This window comes from Trichechus manatus, unplaced genomic scaffold (assembly GCF_000243295.1).
Source record: "Trichechus manatus latirostris isolate Lorelei unplaced genomic scaffold, TriManLat1.0 scaffold00242, whole genome shotgun sequence".
Classification (NCBI taxonomy): domain Eukaryota; kingdom Metazoa; phylum Chordata; class Mammalia; order Sirenia; family Trichechidae; genus Trichechus; species Trichechus manatus.
In genome coordinates, this window is record NW_004444178.1 from 1,821,089 (window position 1) to 1,838,108 (window position 17,020).

Consider the following 17,020-nt stretch of genomic DNA (forward strand, 5'->3'; position numbering starts at 1 on the left):
TTTCTAATTTTTTCATTTAAAAATAGTGTTGTTGTTTTTTTTTACAAACATGCCAAGTGTTCATCATAGAAATTTATTTTTACAGCAAACAAGCAAACCTTACATTCCCACCCAACTTGAGGTAGCTATTGTTAAGATTGTGGTGCAAATCCTTCAAAAACCTCTCCTATGTTTCATGAATATCTTTGCCTGTCAATAAATACACATCTACTCCTTCATTTTAATGACCACAAAGTGTTTTGTTATGTGACCTATCATTATGCACAGGGTATTTGTTCAACACTTTTACTGATCACTCATTAATTATAACTTTTTCCTCTTACAAGAAGAGATGCATTGCACATATCTGGGTTTATACACATCCTTAATTATTTCTTACAATAAATTCCCAGAAGTAAAATTTCTTGGTAAAATAACATGCATAGGCACTCTCTCTCTGTCTCTCTCTCTATCTCTGTCTGTCTCTCTCTCTATATATATATATACACTGCATATTCCATAATGCACTCTGGAAAGACTAATGATTTCTACTCTTGCTAATATAGTATGAGAGATTTGTAACCCTGCACTGTCACCAAAACTGAGAATTATAAATGTTAGCCAGATTTTAGGTGGAAATACAATCATTGTTTTGATCTACATTAATTACTTATGACGTTGAATAATTTTCACTTTTTTTGTTATTTATATTTTTTGGACATTTGTCAGTTTTATTTCTTTTGTGATTTCACCATTTATATTATTTGCTCATTTTACTTGGAGTGCTGACTTATACATTAGTTATGTATAAGCATGTTTTCTATATTGATCATATGCTTTCTATGTAGCAAATATTTTCCCAATTTTTTATTTGCATTTTGGTTTTTGATCATGGACTTTTACAAAATATATATTTACATGTATAATGTTATCTTTAAAAATTCCTGTTCACCTCAATGTTATAAAAATATTCATCTCCACTTTCCTAGTACTTTCATTTAAATTTAAATTTTTTCACCTGGAATTTACATTTCTGGAAGATAACAGGGATACAAATAATTAGCTCACAGATATGAAATGCCATCTTTTAAAAATATTAATGAATATATTGTCTTTGGTCTATTTCTGGACTTCCTATTCTCTTCCACTTATCTATCAGTCTATTCCTGAAGCAGTACTATACTGTATTTATTTTAAATATTGGTTGGCTATTCTTGAGTATTTATTATTATGTTTCATTTCTGTCTAATATACCATTTATTAGACATGCTCAAAAGTAATTTTTATGAATAATACACCAAGCTGTCATATTGGAATCTTAAATAAGGCAGTTCAGCTTTTGACCACGTTTAACTACGTTGTGTCTATTTGTGTGGTAGGTGAAAAAAACATGTATCTTCTAAGATCAGAGTTAAGTCTAAATGCTATTTTCCTGAAAAACTGATACTGGAAAAGAATAGCTACTAATTTAATAGAGATGAATAGCCATTCAGATTTTAACTGTAGAGAAAAAGGAGAAATACTTTTAATAGTAAAGAATCATACATATCGTCACTTTTTTTCCTAAGTAAGCTTTACTTATCTTGAGATTGCTGGTTACATCTTGGCTCTTTACAAATAAATATGGCTGTGATTCATGTAGCTGGCCACTGCACATATCAAAAGTAACTACATGACCTGCTTCCTTGGCAACAAATCCACAGTTACATGACACAGGATAGTAAAGGCTTCTGCAGTCCCGTTGACATACGTGGACTTCAAAATCTCAAGACATACTCTTATAAAGCACAAATGTCCCAGTCTTGAAATTATCATAATCTTTATCATTAACAAAAGTCAATTGCATCAAGAATAGGTGTAAATATCACAATAGGTTAGCAACCGAAAATACTTATTATTAAATATATTTATAGGCATTTAAAATATTTTGATGGAAGAATGAAATATTTAAATTTCCAATAGCTTTATGTATTATGAGCATTTATTTGTATGGAAATGATTTAAAAAAGTAGTGATAAACACCTAAATCTCTCCCACTACTCTTTCCCTCCATTTCCTGGTCTCCTCGAGGAGGGCAGGCTTGCTGAATGCCTTTCCCCATGTGCGCATGGCTGTCTCCCTCACTTTACTTCAAGTCTTTGCCAAATGCCCAAATGGCTTTCTCTAACCACCCTATTTTAATATAACTTGCAACTCCAAATTCCAGCATTCCCTTTTCCACCTCTGCTTCAGTTTTCCTCATAGCATATATCTTCATCAGGTACACTATATATTTACTTATTAATTATCTTTATATCTCTTTTCACCTATTGAAAGTTAAGGTCAGAAAATGTCTGTCTGTTTTATTCACGGCCATACCCCAGCACTCAGAACATGGTGTATCACTTAGTTGTTGCACAATTGACCTTGTTTAACTGAATCGCATTAAATTAATCTCCACATCCCTAGGAGGAGCAAATGGTTAATGCTCTCAGTTGCTAACCAAGAAGTTGGAGCCTGGAGTCCACCAGAGGTACCTCAGAAGAAAGGTCTAGTGATATACTTCTGACATTTGCCACTGAAAACCTTCCGGAGCACTGTTCTACTCTGACATACATGGAGTTGCCAGAAGTCGGAATCAATTCAACACGGCAACTGGAAGTTTTATTTAATCAATTCTAATGTATTAGCTTAATCTTCTTGCCTAAACCTTAAAGCTTACTGTAACGTCATGTAGAAACAAAACGCAGTAAAGATCTCTGAAGCAAATAACCTAATCATTATCAAAAATGAATAAATGGTCAAGCAAAGGTGGTCATCTGCATTTGCAATAATCATGTTTTTTATAAATCCAGCCTCACAACTAGTCCATATTTTTACTAAGAAATAAATTTGAAGGCAAAAACTTCTATACAAATAAACTAGTATTTGGAAACAAGCCAGTGATAACCATACATGCCTTTACTTTGTGATTTTTCAGTGAATAGGTGTTTAACACAAAACAACAACCAAGACCAAAACAAAAACTACTAACAGAAAAAATTTTGAGAAAATTACCTGCCATCAAATGTAATTATATGAGGGTCAGTAAATGAATAGCAGTAAGCAGTTGGGACATCTTTTACTCTGATCTTAAAAGCAAAGAAATTTTCAGTAAATATTACTATTAATTATTATTTAGTGATAGACAATAAATAGTACAGCAATCTCAATATATTTTAATTATCATTTTACCAGTTATTGAAAATTGAATCATGTAAAAACGAGAGTAATTTTTATCAAATAATTTTAAAATATAAATTTTACAAGATATACTGATAAAATATATGTATCTTTTTGAAGCTTCATTTATTAAGATGTTTTTATAATTTGTCAACCTGGATGCTGTCTGGAATGTAGCTGTTCCAGAGGAAATCTTCACTGACTATAGGCTCCACCAAAATGTTTGTAACGCTATCTCCATCTTGAAAAAAATCTGTTACAGCAGTGTAGTACACAAAAGCACGGCTACAGGTTCCATTATCACAGGATGATGTCTGATGAAGGTCCACGTGACAGGAAGAAAGTGCCAAATTTAAGCCTAGCTGTTCTTTACCTATTTTAATAAAAAACTGCATTAAATTTTTTCCTAAGGAAATAAACTAACCAAAGCACGTAATAGCTGAATCAACAATCGAATACTGAATTGAGAGATTATTCTTAAATTATTTTCTCCTACTTAAAAAAATATGGTTGCAATTTTTGTCTAACTAAAATAAAAATTATTGAACTCTATGTGATCTTTGCAAATAATTAATCAACTTCAATGTATGCATATATACAGAAAATTGCCATTTTCTTTACGTTTATAAGTCCATATACAACTGCGTAAAATTCAAAAGTAAAAACAAAATGCATCCTGTTACTGTAAACAACAACAACAACAAAACACTAATTCTAGCACCAAGGAACATCATAATTTGATTTTTTTTCTGCCTAAGATTTTCCCTAGGCCCAGATATTTCCTAGGGTATGTATTTCTGTTTTATCCATTGTTGAATTATACCAATGTCATTTATTATTAATTAATAATTATTAATATAAACCAAACTAAACCTGTTGTCATCAAGTCGATTCCAACTCATAGCAACCCAATAGAACAGAGTAGAACTGACCATAGGCTTTCCGAGGAGCAGCTGGTGGATTCAAACCGCCATCCTTTTGGTTAGTAGCTGAGCTCTTAACCACTATGCCACCAAGGCGCCTTAAAACTAGAAAACTTAAAACAACTTCAGGTGATTCCGTACCAGTAATAAGTAATCTATCTTCTTTCACTTCCCAAATGTTCTAATATATTCAGAACCTCAGATCCTACCTCTCCCAGGGAAAAAAGAACAATAGAATAATTTGCTAAGAAAATGATAACAAAAGAGGAGGAGGGAACTCCATGTTTTTGTATAACTTCAAAAAGCTGGAGAAAGTAATTAAAGCTTAAACAAAAAGAACAGATCCCCCACCCCATGACTGCAAAATTGTCCCCAAAGGAAGTGTGTGTATGTGTGTATATTCTGCTATCACATCCAGTTAATCATTACAAAGTCCTTCTGAGAAACAAGGAAAAAGAAAAAAATCTTTAAAAGCTTTCTATCTCCTTCTCTCCCACACATCTTTTTCAGGTGTAAAATTATAGTGGTCAGTTATCAATTATACGTACACTATACTAGATTTAAAATTCCTGAAAAAATACGTTTTTTCTAAAAATATATACTTTTCTTATGCACATGAAAAATAACAGAAACCTCCACGCTATTAAGCAGCTCCTTAAGGTGAATATGGAATATATCTGGCCTCGAACTAGCCCCTGACATCGTTTCCTCTGTATATGGTATGAGGGCCAGTAATTCTTTTCTTTGAAACCTGTTCAAAAGTAACATAGTCTTTTAGAGATACACTAAAAGATACCAATTGGTTCTCTACTAAAGTAGAGACTTAAAGGCAATATACTTAAGGAACATGACATAAGGAATACCCAGAATGAAATCCAGAGATTTTTCTCCAGAAAAAAAAAAAATTCTTTTATTTGACCAAAAACAAGAACACGCAAATTCCCAAAATGTAGGAATATATTTAGGATGTTATATTATAGCAATCTTTGCATTGTTGAAAGAACTGAGACCATGTGATTCTATTTTAAGTACGTTTATAACTGACGGCCATCTCTGCCTCTCATGATTTTTACAAATATCAATAACATCTTCCTCTTCCCTATTTATCCTGTAAACTGTAGTGCATTATGCATAATATCCATTTTAGAGGTAGGTTAAGCAGAATGTGTCAAACAGTCTGAGAGAAAGGGTCTAATTTCATTTCAAAGTTGCTCATGATGCTGCTAAAATCTGAGCAAGTAGTTAGATTTTATCTTAGGCTGCTTACTGCCAAATATTTTAGGATTTAAAAAAAAAAAAAAAAAAAACCAAACCCATTGCCATAGAATCAATTCCAACTTATAGTGACCCTATAGGACAGAGTAGAACTGCCCCATTGGGTTTCCAAGGAACGGTTGGTAGATTCAAACTGCCAGCCTTCTGGTTAGCAGCCGAACTCCTAACCGCTGTGCCATCAGGGCTCCATATCTCAGGACAGCATATCTTAATTTCTCTTTCTATATCCTTATTCATCTCTTTTCCTGTTGCATAATTCCCAGGAGACTCTTCCTCTTTCCTAACATTTTTCATATTTTTGTTTCTCTGATTTAACTGGGTATAATATAGACACAAAGACCTTTAAACATTGTGTTTGAACTCGTGAAGAGTGTGCCTCTTAGTCAAGTAGATACAAGAGACCAAAGGGGCAGCTTCTGTCCAGAACTGAGCTGGGAAGGCAGAGAGAGTTAGGAGCTGGTTGAATGGTCATGGGGAATCAGGGGCGGAAAAAAGGAGTGTGCTGTCGCAGAATGGGGTGAGCAATTAGGGTCTCATAACAATGTATGTAAAAATTTTTGTATGGGAGACTAACTTGAAATGTAAACTTCATTTAATTACAACAATAAAAAAATAGAAAGGAAAAACATTCTGTTCGATTTATTTACTACTAAATAAAATTTTATGCCGTACGGTGAAAAGGTAGGTGAATAGAAACTTCATTTCCTTAAAGGTTATATTTTAATCAATGTATCTCTTATTTGGTTTGGTCTTTAAGTCAGAGGCTTAGGAGGGGGAAAAAAAAAACTCAATTAACACAATCACTGCCAAACACTGTTTGTCTTCTCATATTCTACCATGTTCTGTGTGAGGAGTTTAGTTCTATATGTCTGGGTCAGTGAAGTAAATGCGGCCATGCACATAACATCTATGTAATTATTAATTTAAATAGAAGAATTCTAAAATAAAAGATCCCAAACATAAGCTTGCATTAGGGAGACAAATGTGAAGAATGAATTATAAGATTCATGTTGCATACACTGAAAATTTTAATATACTTATTATACTGCCCTTAGTGAGAATGATTTGGAAATTCTGGAGGAGTAGTTTGTGCCTCAATCTATGAAAACAAAAAAGAGAAGAATAAGGAGGAGGAAAAGGGGGAGAAGCTGGGGAGGGAGAAAGAGGAGGGTGTTCACGGAATTATTGTTGTTGTGTGTCATTGAATCAATTCCAGCTCATAGGGTTTTCTAGACTGTAATCTTTATGGGGGAGCCCTGATGGTGCAGTAGTTAAGAGCTTGGCTGCCAATCAAAAGGTGGGCAGTTTGAATCCACCAGCTGCTCTTTGGAAACCCTATGGGACAGTTCTACTCTGTCCTATAGGATCACTATGAGTTGGAACTGTCTCGATGGCAACGGGTTTAATCTTTATGGGTGCAGATCACCAGGTTTTCTCCCGCAGAGCAACTAGTGAATTTGAACCACTGACCTTTCGGTTAATGACTGAGTGCTTAACATTTGTACCACCAGGGCTCCTTTGAATTATTATTATTTTTTATTTATACATTGAACCCAGGATGGATAAATGTGAATTGCTTTGACAATCATAAATTTAGCACAATAGTATTAATATGATTCAGCTATAATTTGATATAAACACGCAACAGAATTAATTATATATGTATATTCCAGTGACATTTTCTAGAGGGAAAAGAGCTTTCGTTTTTATTTTAGATCTAATCGTACAATTAAATGAATTTAGTATATTACCTTGATCTACAGTTTTCAGTTTTAGTGAGATTTTGCAGTCCTGATCGAGTTCACCAAATTCAGAACAAACGATAGGAAGTGTGCTCTCCATCCTCAATTGGTATTCTTTCCCATCTTCTGCTATAGTGCTCAGTTCAGGCTGCAACTAGTATAAGAAACTATGTAGAGCAATCAGGTTAAAATATAACTAATTTTTAGGTATAATTATTTTGAAAGGGAATTTTTTCAACAATTCATCTTTTGTTAAACGAGTTGTTGGTAATCACTTAAACACTGGAATTTTTTAATTAAACAAGACAAATTAAAAATCAAACCTATAGAAATATGAGCAATGCACAGAGTACATGGAGCGGCTGCTCTGCTCTGAGTTTCGACCCAACTTGGTTCCCTAACACACGCTGGGGTAGTCTCATCGGAGCCTGCTTTAGTGGTTCTGGTTCCATGGTGGGCAGTGGACAAAGGAGGAGACAGACAGATTCTTTAATTCTTTCATTTGTTGTGCTAAAGTTTACCGACTCACACCACAAGAGTCTGTTTATTCTTAGGGATTAGTACATATGGTGGCCCTGAGTCCAGAACTGACTCCACGGCACCTAACAACAGTACTCATCAACTCAATTAGAAATTGAAGTATTTTTTGGATTATAAATCAATTTATTGTTGTCACCTGAAATATCTCAACCTTCAGCTTATTTCCTAGCCTCTGTTTTCCACAGGTGGGTTTACCAAGTACTGCGCCCTAGGACAGACACTATCCCAGTTCACAGGCCAATCCTAATTCAAGGCAGGAAGTTTTTATGCATTCTCGGTTCCGAGCTGGCCTTCAATACAGCTGTTTTAGAACTGAGTATTCTCTTCCTCTTAGCAGGGACAGATGAACCGGTAAACACAGTAGCACTGGCTTGCATTGAGCAAGGTACGCTTGGGCTTAATTGTATTTACTTGCTAATCTTTGGTGAGCGATTTCACATGAGTTTCACCACATCTTTGACGTGGTGGGGGACAGGTGAAATTGTGCACTGCAGATTGATGGGAAGGCATAATTGGACCACTGTGTACCTTGCTTATTGGGTAATACAGCCCAGTCTTTCAGCACACAGAAATACTAAGTACCTGGTGGTTCACTATTGGCCCTGGCATAGTTTGCTAACCAAGCGCTTACCAACGTAGGTCAAAGGGTTCCTGTGTTCTCAAGGTCTGAGCTCAGCTTCCCCACATCCCCACTGTGGCTACACTATTCTGACAATGTAGTCCACTTTTCTCACTCCTTTCCCTGGTCCCTACTGTGTAGACATGAACTTGACCCAGAAACAGGTTTTGTTCTATTCTCAAATCACAGCCTTGCAATCTATCCAATATCCCATCTTGTCCTTGGGTAAGGGATGAGTCAGGACAAACTGGTCATGTGGCTGAGAATTCTCAGGGCACAGTCCCTGCCTGCCTGGACCTCTTAGTACTGCCCCACTCCTTCCATCACTCCTGGATTCCCTGTCATCTCTACTCATCCATTGGAACAGCTCATCAGTTCTCGGATTTCTGGTGTTTTGTTTAGTTAGCTTAATCTCTGCAGTCCTTACAGCCCATCCCTCTGTGTCAATTTTACCCTAGTGAGAGGCTCTAGTACACGGCTTGGTACTTGTTTTCCCAAATGTGCAACAAATATATATTAATACTCTAACTTTCAGTTGCATGACAGAACGAATTATAGGAATAGAGCTTTTGTATGCTTCTAATTCAAGATATTTCTGAAATAATCCAAGTATATTTCAACTTTAGTTTATTAACACGGGCATTCAGACTTTGTGTGCCTTAAGGTTATCTGGGTTATACTTTTTTCTTATCTAAATGCCTTTATTTGAACTAATACATTGCTACCCGATTACATCACTTTTCAGAGTTAGAGTAACATTATGATCTTGAAAACTATAGCAAAAAGCTTGACAGAGGAAGAGTACATTAAGTTCTACATATATACTTTTATTTTTTAGTGACCACATCTCCTTGTTTTAGGTGTAAAATTACAAAAACTTTGTACACTTAGCATACTTGGCCTACTGCATCCTGGCTAACTTCTGAGTACTCTCTTTCCTGAAAAGTGCCATATTCAACAGCATTTTAAATTTAAAGAGAGAGCTTGATAATACAGGTTTAACAAAAAGAAGCATGTATTGAACCAAGTATTTTAAGACAAAATATACCAATTGTTTACAGCTTAGGTGGTGGGAAGATGCAAATTTAAGGTACATTTTTCCTCTACCTAAAATGTGTTTTTTATTTTACTTACTTGAAGACCCCTTAAAAAAAGTAGCAAAATCAGCAGTCTTGTTTAATGTAATCAAAATATTCTTAAATGTATAAAAAAGGATCATGTAGAAAGAATACTGTAAAAAGATACTGATTTTTAAGAATAAAAGAATATGAAAAGCTTCTATTACATCCTGCGCAGCCAGTTACTTCTGCAAATTTCCAGTACTATAAAGATAAGCAAAGGATACTCATATCCAAATACCCTCTGACCAGAGTTCTCCAATAAGAACTAGCACACTGGATGGAAAGGAAAATTCCTATCTAAAATATTCATATCCAATCATCTAAGCAAGTCTCAAGAGGTGGACACTCTAAGAGGGAAAAAGATACATAGAGAGAAATAACATACAGCAACAGGAAATGTCAATGGCAGCAATCTAGGAGGAGAGAGTAAAATGGTTTGGCTATGAGCACATTTCAGGTGTGCCTGACAAATCCAATGCTGACTATGGGAAAGAACACTTGTTTTTATTGAAACTCTTTCCCCTGAGGGATTTGATGATCTTGTCTTGTTAATCAAAACTACAAAGTCCTTTAAATGACCAACATTCTTAAGCCATGGGCACTTCAACTTGGAAATAGCTGACCTGCTAATCATGCACCTGGGAGCAAGGTTGTTTTTATTCAGATCGGTTATTCTACACTCTCTTCATTCCCCTGCCCTTCAAGCATGCAAACACGGTCATGACCATTTTGGGCTTTACTACCACAAGATCTTCCGGGAGAGCGTCCACTCTGGCTCCAATTCTTCTAGCCATTGACACGGCATACTTGACATTATTGTGCTTGTCATCTTCTGTTAGATTGCCACTCTTAACGAGGTCATAGTTAATACAACCTGGCTGGATGGCATCAATGAAATCTACAACTGCCAAACTGGAGCTGATCGTCTTGTCCTTAAATCTCTGAATGGAAGTTGATTTTCCAGCTTCCCTCAATGTTCTGTTCACCCAGTTTACAATGATGTCGTCGTTAGCTTTTTGACCCTCTCCAAGACCTTCCAGGACATTGAGGGTATATCTTCTCATCAGCTGCCAAACTAAAGCTAAAGTCAGGGTTTGGTTTCCATCATTCAAGTCTTGCCCTCCAATGCCAACCAGTGAGAATTTGGCAGGACGCTTCCCTAATTCAACAGCATAGTTGCAGTTTTCTAGCTTTTTCATGTTGGCTCCAAGTTTCAGGTATGGAGGTTTATTAACTTTACTCCAGTCAACAGGAACTTTAATTCATTCATACAACTGTAAGATTACCAGGGCATTTTGCAGGTCAGCATAGAGATGGTTTACATGGGGATTAACACCCAGAGAGTTCATCCAGTTACGGAAGGTTCTTTCTTCACGAGTTTCACCTTCTAATAGAGTCCAGTCAATATCCTGGTTCTCTGGCTTAGTTAGTGCCAGGTATTTATTAAACAGGTTAGCCACAAAGGCCAAGTTCAGTTTGGGATTTCCACTGACAACGTCAGCAGGGGTAACAAACTGTCTGCGACCTAATTTGTCTGCTTGTTGAAGCATACTCTCAGCTCTCTTCAAATCATCTGTTTCGTTGAAACCTGACATGTTAATACCTACTGTGGTTCACCTTCCTTTTGTCCTTTTCATGCAATTTGATTGAGAAGATGGAAATAGGCTTTGGAATTCTTGATGTCCGCACTGAAGTTGTTGATTTTTTGCCAGCCTGAGTTTTCCAAATGAAAGTTTGCCCATCGAAGCAGAAGCTCTTCCGGAGACAATTTCATAAGCTCCTCCAAAGTCTCACCATCTCGAAGTAAAGCAGCCAAGGCTTCATTCCTGCTTAATTCAATATCAGTGAACAAACCGATCTTAATGATCTGCCAAAGCAGCCCCAAAACCAGATGAGGTTTCCCAGCCCGCAAATCCTCTGCACTAATGTTCACAACGTGACGCCCAATGGCAGAAGCAGAGTTCAGTGCCAAGTTCAAGTTTTCCTGAATGATAAAGGGTGTGAATTTCTTCTTGTTGATTGCTCTTTCATCAATCATATCAGGAACAGAAAGGTTAATCATTTTACAGAGAACAATTCCATCACCAACAGCTTTGAACAGATCATCGGTATTTAGGTTCATTGGTATAACATGCCTACAATCAGGATCATTTTCCAAAGCTTTGTTTATCCAGTTAAGGAAAGCATATTTTTCTTCCTCTGAACAACTTCACTGGACAACTCTGAAGTTCCTCCCAGAGCACAAATCCCTTCCTTCCTGTTGATCGCTTTACAGAAGGTTTTGGCAATATCACTGCTTTTTACCTTTTATATCCCGGTAATGGCATATTAGCCTCCTTGAAAAGTTCATAAAGTTCATGGTCACGCATGAATCCATTGCTGTTGAGATCAAGTTTTGCAAAGGCCTCTTTGAGTTCATCAAGCTCATCTTTGGAAATCTGAGTGGCAGCCATCTCATCCATTTAAGGAAGATAATGTGAAGCCTCTTCAACTTCTCTGAGTCTCAATTTCTTCCCTTGTAAAACAAGTCTAGCACTTTTCCCTGTGGCCTCTTGCATAGTCACCATTCATCTGTCAGTGGAGGCTTGTGTGCTGCTATGATGCTGAACAGGTTTCAGCAGAGCTTCCAGACTAAGATGGACTAGGAAGAAAGGCTTGGTCATCTCCTTGTAAAGTCGCAGAGTCCAGGTCCGGCCCCACTGCCTCAGACCAACGCACTCACACAACTTCTGCCCCCCTGGGTTATACTTTAAAAATAAACTCCTGGGTCTCAACATTTTGATTCCATCTATAATGTGGTCTAACAACCAGCATCATACGTATATCACAGTTTGGAAAACAAAGCCACAAAGGAAAAATCTTTCTGATCCATCCCCATTGCTACATACCTTAATTCCCACAAAAATTTCTTGGCTTTCGATGGCTAAACTTTGTACATATGGTTTCTCCAAGAAAAAGATGGAAGCACTACAGAATATCTATGAATACAGTTAACAAATAATCAGTTAGCAAGAAAATAATGGAGGAAATGTGTGCAAATTATCTTTAAATACTTAATTTCAATTCTTGCTGCATTAGACAATAGAACATACTAAAATAATTCTAAAACTTGCTTAAAAACCAAGAAAAATTGCATCATTATAAAGTATTACTTATTCAAACCTCAAATTAAAATGTAGTAGGCTTTGCATTAGAGGGGCAACAAAAAAGATGAAGACCCTAATGAGATGGATTGACACAGTGGCTGCAACAACATGCTCAAGTATAACAACGATTGTGAGGATGGCGCAGGACCTGGTAGTGTTTCATTCTGTTGTACACAGGGTTGCTATGAGTCGGAACCAACTCGATGACACCCTAACACCAATAACAACAACAGGCTTTATATTTAAAGTGTATTTAAAAAGAGATAAAAAGTAATATCATCACTGAAAAAAATTTAACACATTTTTGTAGAATAAAAATACATCATTTTAAAACCATAAAAACACATAGAGTTATAAGGATTCATCAATAATAATCAGTGAACTGCTAAAAACAGATACTCTTGGGTAGTTATGAAGATTTCTAATTTACCCAATTATCACTGGAATTAGCACAATTGCCAAGGAAAAAAGAAAAAGAAAAATATTAGTGTTTTATATTCTGGGTAGAAAAACTATACTTAGGATATAAAAAAATCCATTTGTGAAAAGCAATACATTTATGAGAAGAAAAGAAAATCAAATTGTTTTTAAACATACCCTGTCTCCAAGTCTGAGATTTATGCCGTCAAGTTCTAAAAGAGAGAATGCCTGAACTGTGGTCTCTTGTTTCAGCTCCTCATCGAATTATTGAGAGGAAAGTCTAGACCAGGTTATGAGAAATCCCACAGAGTTGTTTGTAGGGCAAACATCAAAGGCACACCTACAGAAAAGTCTGGACTCAAACAATTCCACCACAATCTCTGGCCTTCCTGGAGGTGGTGGTAGCAATGAGGCAGACAGCTGACCTGGTGGGAGAAAAGGTATAATTTTTAGCTGAGCATCTTTCAATACAGGACATAGAAAAGCAACTCAGAATGATTTATTTTAAGAATTATTATAGTAAGACTGTTTCTTAATATTTGAAATAACATTTACAAATTAAACAAAGACAGAAAAGTAGGAATACAGATTAAAAAGAGGAGAAAAATCACAACCACTATTAATATTTTAGGTGTTTCTTTTTCAAGACTTATTTGGTACCAATGAAACCATTTCGAGAAAACAAAAATGCGATTATACTGTATAATCTGATATCTAAGCTACAACATACCATGAATATTGACTAATGACAAAGAATGTTTTCCTACATTTTAATGATGTTTACAGAGTATTTTGTCATTATGGATACATCTTAAGTATTGAACCAATCACCATTTATTGTATATTTAGTGTTTCTTATTTTCATATTATTAAGAAATGTTGCTATAAATAGTGTGCTTGTGCATTCCTTAAGTATTCCTTTAAGATAATAGAATTGCTACATACAAAGATATGTACATTTTTAAGGATGTTGAGATAAACTGCCAAACTTATCGTTATATTACCTGTCTTTAGGGGTTGAAGCTGTGGAAATTATTAGTTTTTTAGAATATTATTAAAAACACAAAATGTGATAGGTACGAACACAGTCACCTCCAATTTCATCAGGGCCACATTGTTGTAATTTTGTATCAGAAATAGCTGCAAAAGGTTAAAATTCGTATAATTATTCCAAGTGGGCATAAAGAAAAGTATAAATCTGGGTATATCCAAGTAGAATTCTCGCCTTCCATATAGGAGACTCAGATACAATTCCCAGAGGCTTGCATATTGCTGTGATGCTATACAGGGTTCAATGGCCTTCCAATCCTATTGTGCATGGGCTCACCATCAATCAGGTGCTGATTTGGCAGCAGCTAACAACATTTCCTCACGATTAGACTTGAGTTATATTTTGTAGGAAAGTTGTTGTTGTTGTTGTGTGACGTCAAGTTGATTCCTACTCATAGTGACCCTACAGGACAGAGTAGAACTGCCTCATAGCGTTTCCTAGGCTGTAATCTTTACGGGAGCAGATTGCCAGGTCTTTTCTTCCATGCAGCTTCTTCCATGGAGCTGCTGCTGTGTTTGACCTTTTGGTTAGCAGATGAGCGCTTAACCATTGTGCCGCCAGGGCTCCTACCACAGAGGTGAAGTGCCCTTTTTTATTTCATGTTATCAGGAGTACATTATATCAACATGCATTGTTGCTGATGGTGTTAACCTTGATCACTTGATTAAGGTAGTGTCGCCAGGTTTCTCCACTGTGAAGTCACTATCTTTTTCCTGTCTACATCCTACTCTTTAGAAGTGAGTCACTAAGTCCAGTCCACAGTCAAAAGGCAAGAAGTTAAGCTCCACCTTCTACTTGGGGTAGTACCTACATATATTATTATAATTCTTTAAGGAAGGTTCATCTCCTTTCCCTCATTTATTTATACTGTCAATCACGTATTTATATGAGTAAAACTCAAGGATACTTATTTTATTCTTTGGGTTATAGCCTGTTAATTTTTATATGAGTATTCTTCGAGGTCATCCACTAGAATGTAAGTTCCATGAGAGCAGATATCCCATCTGTCTTGTTCACTACTATAACTCCAGGCCTAAAATAATTCCTGGCATAGGATAAGCATTCAATAAAGATAGATATTTGGAAAATTAAATTAAATGAGTATTTTTTACAATAACCTTTACTCACCACCCTTCATCCCTTAATTCAAAAGATATAAACAGGAATAAGGAAAGCAGAATAATTTTTAAGTGAGAAAATGAAAACAAGTCTGCTTTGATTCTTTCACACCAACACTTATTTTTGAGAATTTTAACATTTTGATAAAGAATCCTAAACAAATATTCTGGCCAATTTAAGCCCTAAATATAGCTTTTCTCTAGCAAAAATGGAAGAGTAAGTCTCTTAGTGAGATCTGAATTAGCTCAATACCATTTATCCAGAATATGGCACACATGACACACATAGTTCCATAATTAGTAGTTTATGTACATTATTAATGTTTTCTTACCTTCTGCACAATATCCCATACATCCCTGAGTGGGCTGCAGTAAATACACAAAAAATTTTCCACAGTATCTTACAGACACAGGGATTTGAAAAAGACAGCAGTCTTTTGTAGTGGTAAACAGAAACTTCCATGTGGCACGAACTGTCAGGTGCTTGATCTCCCCAGGAGAAGGCAGTGTTTCTGAATCTCTCAGAGACAACCAGATGGGCATCTGTGTTCCACAGTGGTTCGTCTTTTGCATCAGAAGATAAAAAAATTGAAAATCCAATTTATTTTCAGGCATGATAGACATATCAGCTTTGCATTTTTGCCTAAACAACCCTAAAAAATATTAAATTATCCATCTAATAATTTGAATTTGTACTATATAAGAAAAGTAACTTTAAGGCATATTCAATTTAAGAGTAGATTTCTTGTAATTAATGTAATTTTATTACATTATAAATATGTTTATTCCATTTGTATCATTATTATTGTAAACAAGGGACGTTATCTGATAATCTACTAAAATTGCTGACACATTCAAATCTGAAGCTGTCTGCACAAAGACATACTGATTTTGGAAACTTCTTGAAAAACTGATGGAAATGGTACATACAAGAAGTTAATATATCGTTTAGGAGGCATAACAAATCATGGGAGAAGGAAAGGATTGCTCAGAATCTGGTGATGGAGCAATTGATTAGAGATCTGGAAAAAAAATCAAGTTAAAGCTTTACCAAATCATTTCCGGATGGAAAATAAAATTAAATAGAAAAGTAAACCAGAGTAAATGAGAAGCAACACTGGGCTTTGGACAGAAGTGAGCCACTTAGTACTGCACGATCTTGGGCATACACTCGACATCCTTCTCTTTGAGGCATTTTGAAAGAAAATGTATTAGTCAACGCTCTTTGAGTGAAAGAAGGCATTCAGGCTAGTTCAGCTAAACTGCTATGAATCTGCTATGATGAGACTCAGAATATGGTGTAGTTAAGAGCGTGAGCTCTGTGTAAACTAAATTTCAGAAAAATACATCTTGTGTGATTTCATTTATAGAAGTTCATAAATAGACAAAATTAAACATAATGTGTTTTTTGAAAGTCCCAGGCTTGTGTTCACAGCTGTAAAGAAAAGCAAGGATATGTTGAGAATGTTGGCTGCACACAGTGTAGGTTTAAGAGGGAGGTTTCACTGGGATGAGTATTAAATTTGCTCTTGGTGCACTGCCTTTAGCTTGGGGACAACGAACTACTTTGAAATTTCACTGCCAGGCTGAGTTCTTTAGTCTTGGAACAGGAGGTGCTGGTCTCTAGGTTTCAAGCCATCAGAGCCCACAGTTAACAAAGGCAGCGCCAGACAGCAACCAACAGAACTTAAGTACTTGAAAAAATATGGTATCTTACTGCTTGCAGGTTTACCCACTGCCCACTGCCATCGAGTCGATCCCGACTCATAGCGACACTGTAGGACAGAGTAGAACCACCCCATAGGGTTTCCAAGGCTGTACTCTTTACCAAAGCAGACTGGCACATCATTCTCTCACAGAACAGTTGGTGGGTTCAAACTGCAGA

At 36.0% G+C, this 17,020-nt stretch overlaps 1 protein-coding gene and 1 pseudogene across 1 annotated transcript in view; both read right to left on the reverse strand.

Moving 5' to 3' along the window:
* Positions 1–17,020, reverse strand: part of VWDE (von Willebrand factor D and EGF domains) — a 55,751-nt gene that overhangs the window by 34,525 nt on the left and 4,206 nt on the right. The window contains 6 exon segments of the mRNA XM_023724357.1: positions 3,336–3,553; positions 7,130–7,274; positions 12,289–12,378; positions 13,144–13,391; positions 14,047–14,106; positions 15,468–15,699. Of these exon segments, the coding sequence (XP_023580125.1) occupies positions 3,336–3,553; positions 7,130–7,274; positions 12,289–12,378; positions 13,144–13,391; positions 14,047–14,106; positions 15,468–15,699 (993 nt within the window).
* On the reverse strand, positions 10,075–11,853 carry LOC101356690 (plastin-3 pseudogene; annotated as a pseudogene).